Source organism: Lissotriton vulgaris, chromosome 6 (assembly GCF_964263255.1).
Source record: "Lissotriton vulgaris chromosome 6, aLisVul1.2, whole genome shotgun sequence".
Lineage (NCBI taxonomy): Eukaryota > Metazoa > Chordata > Amphibia > Caudata > Salamandridae > Lissotriton > Lissotriton vulgaris.
The window spans coordinates 1,526,164,075-1,526,172,426 of NC_141694.1; the positions used below are offsets into that span (position 1 = coordinate 1,526,164,075).

At 39.2% G+C, this 8,352-nt stretch overlaps 1 protein-coding gene across 3 annotated transcripts in view; it reads left to right on the plus strand.

Annotated features, from left to right (window-relative positions):
- Nucleotides 1–6,899, plus strand: part of PLCB1 (phospholipase C beta 1) — a 2,298,721-nt gene extending 2,291,822 nt beyond the window's left edge. For 2 of the 3 annotated variants that reach the window (XM_086927698.1, XM_086927696.1), the window contains one exon: nt 4,497–6,013. In XM_086927698.1, the coding sequence (XP_086783824.1) occupies nt 4,497–4,727 (231 nt within the window). In that variant the 3' untranslated portion in view covers nt 4,728–6,013. Of the gene's footprint in view, nt 1–4,496 lie in introns of all 3 variants that reach the window. The other variant, XM_086927697.1, reaches the window with a different exon arrangement.
- Nucleotides 6,900–8,352: the final 1,453 nt, after the last annotated feature.

Consider the following 8,352-nt stretch of genomic DNA (forward strand, 5'->3'; position numbering starts at 1 on the left):
ATATGGAAACCCAAATAAGCAAAAGGCACTTCCTTGAACCGTCATCTATCTCTAATTTTGTGTAAGTCCGTTCAGCAGTTCTGGCTGTAGATGTGGGTAATGGTTCCTATGGGAATTAACATTACAAACGCAACCTTATTTCACACCCCAAATTCTCATGCCCCACTGCACAGATCACCCCCAAACTTTACATAACAATAGTACCCACTGTGACACTTTTTTGGCAACATTTCATGCAGATTGGTCGTACAATGCCAAAGGTATAGCCAAGTCAAAAAATGCTTTTCCTATGAAAACTAAGTCCTAACTATATTTATTTATTTATTTATGGGATTTTTAATGCGCAACTAATACCCTAGGGTGTCTAGGCGCAGTGAGATGCTCTAGGATACACAAAATTCAGGGCACGAACTTATTGATTATCTACCTACTGGCGACCGCCAGTAGGCAATATATGTATACATATATATGTAATATATATATATATATATATATGTATATGTATGTATATACATATGTGTGTGTGTATATATATATATATATGAGTATATATATGAGTGTATACGTATATACAATGGACCTTCTATTGTTGCCTTATTATGATGCAGTAACTTTTGGCATGAAACCTTACAGCGTTATAATGACTCTAAGGGCACTTTGATGGTAAGAAGGCAGCACAAATATAGGAACGAACCTGGCTGTGGTAGCCTCGGATATTTAACTGCTTTCAAACAGCAAGCAATCATTTAAGTGCCACTTACTTGGAAACAAGTGTTCACTAGCTAATCATTAAGGTCAAATAAACTGCTTGATTTATTAGAGTACAATACAAAGAACAATTCTCTTGATCAAACACATAATTCAATGAGAGGTTTTAAGTATAGCACAGATTATGAGTCCTTGTACATTTACTGCTCTCCATTTTGACACCAATTTATGGCAACAATAAATAAATCTTAGACTATTCCAACGACACATCTCTTTTATTTGGGCCAAGCATTCTTCATTTACAATTTTTCAGAAACACGCTTTTACTTCAAGGCTATTTGGAAGAAATACAAAGTTGTCAAGATTTTCGTGTCAACATTGGCAAGTCCAATAATACTTGTTTTTCCAATCGAATTCCAGTCCTTTCTGTTTTGCATTCTGCAAATGCAGGATTACAAGCACCAGAATGCAAAACAAAACCAAACTTGTCTAAAAATCCCTCACGCTGCATATGAGCGCTTGCTGTTCAAACTATCCTTTGTGATTAGGAATACCAAGGATACTTTCCGATTCATGACCACCCTGTACTGGGGGCTTGGCAACATCTCTAGTGGTTCAGTTCAGATATTTTGCAACACGGAAAGTAGGTTTTACTCCACTTATTCCAACGTGATCAAACAGTTTGATCCATAGCAAATTATTCATTATCACCGTCCTCTACCAAAATTTGTAGCTAAAATTGGCAATGTTGTATTCAGCCTAGCTGCAACACTGGCACCATTGAGCCATGATTCAATGGTGCCTACGTTTTTGTGCAGGAATGCCTTTTTGCAGGAAAAAAAGTTGCAAGGCTTATTACTCTTTGTATGTGTGCATGCAAAAATGAGGTAATGAGGAGAAATAAATGTATTTCTCCACATTCCATCAGCCTCAGGTATGTGCATCAATTCTGAGCAAACACATGGCTTATTGACTTTAGTGCATATGGGTTTGTGTCAACATGCATGGGTGGATACAAAGAAATGCCGTTGATCCACCCATGTTGTAACACCTCCCTAACACAAGGTAAAACAAGGCCCATGTGCTGCCTTGCATTACTTGTGGGATGAAATCTCTTTCAAAGCCATGCAAATCTTAATTTGCAAGGCGTGGCGAATTTCCAGTATGTAGAGTCCTGAACATAGGTATCAACATGCCATAGGGTTGAACTGAGTTTTCTGTTCATTTAACACATTTGAATGATCAAGCAGTGTTCACAGGAAAAAAACAAAGTTGACGACTTGGTCTATCTTTTATTGCACCTGATGTGCAAAGATCTCATACAGCCAGCATATTTTGTTTATATTTGATAAACTTTCTCAAGACTAGAAACTATAAAAATAATTACTGCATTTTATAATGTGTTGAATATCAATCGTGTCAACAATATTGCAACCAATGCAAGAAATGACCATCAACATACCCTATCTTCACTCACATGGAAGGTTTGTGAATGCACACCCTTTAGAAGTGACATGTTTCCATGGAGCTACTAACAAAAGAGCACGGTGAAGATTTCTACAGCTTCGTAGTCTCTTCTGCTACATAATTGGTATCCACAGAAACCATTCTTCTTTCAGGTCCAGCCAGAGAGTTAATTATTAACCTGGTTCATGGGTGTGTGTAGAAATATTTCAACAATGTTGCATTGATGGGCCTGTACCTCTAATTCCTTGTTAATCTAAGAGAGGTTTGCTGCTGGGATTTCAGGAAGTTTCCAGTTACATTACAGGAAATCCTTTGCCATGTAAAAATGCTTTTCATGGCAAATGGAAAAGTCATGCTGGCACAAAAACGACAGCACTGCACCGGCAGTTATTCCTTCCACCCTTCCGAGTTTCACTTTTTCATTAATGAGTGTGTTTTCTCCCAGTGGTCCTGTGTCTCCCAGCTATTGGCCACTGTCACCTCTGCAGGCTATGGGATGCTGAAATGTGGTGGAGGCTGATGTAATAATGAAGGATCTTGCAGCTAGATTCATCAAAGTGAAATCAGCTCGCAAAGGGCCAGATTCTGAGAATCTGGCCCTTTGCGAGCGCAGTTTTTGCATTTCGGATTCATCATCCCAAATGCAAAAATCGCAATTATAGAATTCGCAAATTTGCGAGGAATTGCATTTAAGGAATCTCTATTTGAGATTCCTTAAATGCAATTCATGAAACATTAAAAAATTGCGAATTCGGAATTTTGGGCCTCTATTTACCGCGAAGTCAAACCTCGTGGTAAATAGCGGAAACTTAGAAAAATACACTTAAGTGCATTTTTCTAAGTTGTATGTTACACACACACATGTCCTTGGGACATGTGTGTGCGTAACACCAGCATCCAATATCATTTCAGGGGTGCAACAGGGTGTCCTTTGGACACCCCTGCACCCTTGAAATCGCAAACTCAACATGCGAATCGCTAATAGCGATTCGCACATTGATATGTCTTCCCATTCATTCCTATGGGCCTTTAGGCCCATAGGAATGAATGGGGAGTTATTCCTTATTTGCGATTAGCAATTAGCTAATCGCAAATAAGGAAGCTGTAGAAATCGCAATAATTATCGCGATTTCTATATGAATCCCGTTTTGCGTTTTGTCTGTAATAGCGATTCCTTAATAATTGCTATTACAGACTCGCAAAACATGCCGATGATGAATCTATATGTTGGTCTTTTTACTTTTGCCTGAGTTAGTATGTTTGCATTTTACATGCTTGTGTGACCATGTGCCACATTTATGGTGTCTACTGTGTGATCACAGGTTCTCCCGCATAGAACTGATGTTTCTCTCCATGTTAACCTTCTTGAAGCTCTTTCGTCTCCCATGATACTAGTAATGATTAATTACCCACATTATTCTTTGATGCCTGCCTCAATACTGTTTTGATACTGTTTATACTAAGGGTCGGCTACACAAGCCTTTGCATACATTGCGGAGGCCGCGCAGTCATGGTGGAGACTCTGCATTTGGGGTGCAATCTCTGCAATGAGAATACTCTTTGCAGAGATTCCACCCCAAGTGCGAAGACTACCCCATGACTGGGGGGCCTCAACCATGAGTGTGTGCGCCCTTTGTTAATCAGGCCCTAAGTTTATATTTGGGTTTTTGTAGAGCGCATGGCTGCCCAAGGGCTTTCCAGTGCTAGGTGATAGAGTTGCTGGCGAGGGTACGAGTTTGGACAGCTAACGTGGGAACAGCCATGCCTTGAGCGTCTCCCTGAAGCTTTGTTCTTCTTCAAGCAATCTCAGCTCCCGGGACATGGAGTTCCACAGCTTAGGGACCAAATGTGATAATGATCTGTCTGGCCATCTTGAGCGCTTAGTTCTTTACGTTCCCATGAGGCGGTCTTGTGAGGACCTAAGACATCTTGCCGGTACATATGGGGCGATGAGGTTCCTGATTTTAAGCAGGTCCCTGACATTCATTCCTTTGTGAGCCTGGCAGAGACATAATTTGCGTACCATAATGTAAATTGTTGTGCTGGCAGCTTGACTGCCCTAATATGTAATACAACTGCAAACATTGATATAATTTGTAGGAAAATAAGATGTTAATACAATTAAAAACTGTAGACACAATTATTAAATTTTACTTTCTGCAACTTAGGATACATGTATCGCATGAAATCCATCAGCAGGTTTCACAACATACGTCAAATAAAGCAGATCATTGTGAGAAGTTCCCTAAAAGCATGAGTCTTTTGGATAATTAATGTGATGAAACATAGCAGTTTTCTTTACTTTGTGATCTTTCTTCCAGTTTCAGGTGGAACTCGATCAAGAATATCAGGACAAGTTCAAAAGGCTGCCCATGGAAATCCAAGAGTTCGTGCAAGAGGCCATGAAAGGGAAGTTCAGCGAGGACGGGGAGCACAGCTCAGCCACCTCCTCCTTGGCGCCTGACAGCGGCAAACTGAACCACAAGCCTCTCTCCAATGAGGTCGAAGCAGAAGCAGACAGCGCCGAGAAAGGATTTGACACCTCGCTTTAATGGTCTTTGCCCGGCCGCAGACGTGTTGTGTTTTGATTTCTTTATTTGTAATGCCGGGGCCACCGACTGACAAGCGCGCGCCCACGAACTTTACTGCTGTGATCGAAGGTGCCAACGAACAGCTTCTGGTTGCTGGATGCATGCGGGACTATTTTGGCGCCTTTAAAGAAGAGAGACCCTTTTCTTCCCAAAGTGTTACACAGAAACGATCTCTGATCCAAACATTCGTGTTGATGTCATATAGAGATTTTAGTGTGGCACAAATTTCTTTGGGACATTGATCCGAAGCGATGTTGTGTTGTTGTTCCTTGGCAAAGTGAAACGACTAGCTTCCAAGCTCTGTGCACTGCTACAACTCTGTAATGGAGAGCGTTGTGCTGTAAGGAGAAGGTTGTGTCGACATAGCAGTGCAATTGAAATGCATTGTAAGTTGCCTTGGCAATACGTGTTTTATACTTTCTAAGCGCACCTCAACAGTTGCGTTATCCTTCTCTGTCTGTGGTGACTTATTCAACTCTTCCCAAGCACTGGAGGCTTGCGGTTTTTTGATATTGCGTGTATTGTATTGATAGAACTAACTTTATTTGCTGCTGAACATGTCTCTTGTGGAACCATGGTGAGTGAGTCTTACGTGGTGGGGAAGGTGTAAGTGGGCCGGTGTCTTAGAAATCATATTGTGTGTATTTGTGTGTCCATACACCATATGTGCACACATAACATATACACATATTCACATTTTAGAAGTTTGCCTGGTCATAGCAAGAAGCAAATAGTTTTCAGGGATGCATGGATAAAATACTTTTATGTTTTTTAACTCTAGGTATAGACTTCACATATCTGTACTGATAGAAGAAAAAACAAATCTTACAGAAATGTTTTTGTGAAACTAGTGTTGTACATTGAAGTAGTTTTAGGTGATAACGCTGATACATATTTTGCAGGCTCAAAGTATTGATTTTAAGTACCATATTTTATTTTCCACTTTAACTACATACGCCTATGAAGCAGGAATCTGCTACAGTGTTGAAGCTTTAGAATGATCTTCCAATGACTTCCGAATGAGGTGTAGCATGCCAAGGGTTGTTTTTAAAAAAAAATAAAAAATGCATTATGTTGAGAATGCAACTAATAACTCCTTCAATGAAAAAAAAAACACAACTTCCCATAGTCATTGTGATGTGTGATGTTCATGAGAATAACAGTACAGCATACACGACAATGGCATAATCGGAAAAGCAAAACATTGTGAGAGGCTCTTTTGCAACCTCTGAAAAAGGGCCTGCTGTTTCACCATAAAAAAAATGAGTGATCGTGACAATTAACACGATCCAAGCACTAAAGGGTGGCACTTAAACTGAGATTTATTTTTAACTTCACTCATCTACCATAGCAGGGCATTTCAAAATGTAATAAGCAACCTTTGACTTCATTGCATTTCTGTCCCTCAGGATAGTATTTTAACATAACTTATTTTATTTAAATGTAAGCAATAAATAGATCAAGTTAATGTTGTACATGCATGTAATAGGCTAAAACGTCGGAAAACAGTGTTTGATATTGTTTCCCCTGGAATGAAAATGGTGGGTGCTGATCTGGGAGAAGCTGTAACTGAAAACATTTTGTATCATACAGCATGCCAACTGAGTTCCTATGGAGCAAACTCTTGCTTCTCGCTCGTATTGTGTACAAATCATATGTGCGGTTTGATGGTCAATGAAGGAATCTAAATGGAACATGAGTGGCCAAAATGCACTACTGGCGTAAAAGCAGCAAATGAGACTGTCTACACTCAAGAAAAGCCTATGTGCACCATTCAGTGATCAAAAGGGAAAGATGGATTAATACAGTGATACAACACAGTTCAAAGCAGACACTTTAGTCCTCAAACTAATGCAAATGCAACCTACCTTTTATTTATACAGATATTGTTATATTAATTTGAGGGTGTACAGTACGTAACCTTATCAACTGTAGTCATTTGACAATATGTTTGTATTTGACCATTAACTGTACTCACATTTTTATATTTGTACAATCCTACCTTTTGCAGTTGTTCGGTAGAAAGTGTAATAACATTTCATGATCCGACTTTTACAGTGAAGATGCAGACTTCATTGGGTCATATAAATAGTACTTGAACTACACTAAAAAATAAAGAAAGGTCCTCTATGATGTGCAAGTTTTGTGCCTTTCATGTATTTGCCATGTCTCTTAATGATTGTCTGAATTGCCGTACAGTGGACATATTTTTGTTGTGTAATATTGTAATATTAAGGTTTCTGTTGCGGTCTACATTGCATTCTGCTGAGAATAGCTTGGCTCCCACTGTGTAAATATAGTTTTAAAAAATCTCATTAAAATACTGGACATTTTAAGTATTACATATTCACTGTGTTTCTAATTACTGTTCATAAATTAGCTCAGACTCATTATATGGCAACTAAAAGTTACATCATCTACAGTTCTGCATGTTTTAAAGCCAGTGTTCCTCTTGTCTCTGTGTACCATTTTGTTTTTAATGGTTTGATGTTCGTGAATTGACCTTATAGAACAGAGCATAAGACATAGTTTCTAAGTTACAATGCAGGTTTTATTTTTGTAATCAGTCTATACTGATTTTAAATGCAGACAGTTTTGAGAAAGGGTGCACAGTCTATGCAAGTTTGTGGTATGATGTTTCTTCCACTTGTAATTTCAGGTGATTTCTTCACAAATTCAAAGGAGAAATAAAAAATAAATATGTACACAATCCCCAAAAAGCTTTTTTTACAGTAATTTGCTTGGCTCTCATGACATACAGGAACAGAATCTGTGGCACAATGATCGAAAGGTAAACTCCACCCACTAGAGACCATATTCCTCTGCTGTTGACCTGAAAACCACCCTTAGTAGGAATTTAGCTAACATGCTTACTTCTTCAACAGTTGTTTTTCTTCCTCAGCTATCTTATCTCATTGTATTACTTCTCTTCTTGCTTCCTGTTGTGCATTCATGCTCTTTCATTCCTTTTGCCCCTATTGTTGGTGTTTACTCGGACTACACACTGTCAGAACCTAATCAATGTTCCCTGTTCCTTACTCCTCCTCAATCCAATTTACTAACTGACCATGCTTTTATGATCTTACTCTCTGCTACTTTCCTGTCTTTTTTGATTCCTCCACTATATTCCTCCTATACATTTTCTGCCCATGATATGTGCTACTTTCTTAGATGGATTTACGCTCCTTCTCATAAATGCCGCTTGCCCCACTCTGCTGTCTCCTCTCACTCTCTTCCCACATATCTGGCATTTCCTCTTGCTCCTTTGGTTTTGCACCTTCATACTAAATTAAAGACAAGCATCCACTTTCGTCCTCATTCTCCTTGATCCAGTTTTACATCTTCTCTTCTCTTCAAACCCTGTGCTCTAAACTTAATTTTTCTGCCACCACTGATATTGGGGAGGTTAGTGCTTCATTGTTAAGCCAGAGGAAGCCACAAAGAGGATGATGATAATGATGATTATGTTAATTTCTCATTACTCCACACACAGCTTTGAATATTTGTGCATGGAAATTACATTTGTTAGACCTTGCATCCTTGGCCTTCAACCCTCCTGTGTTGCTGACCTCGTTTTTTCTGGTCT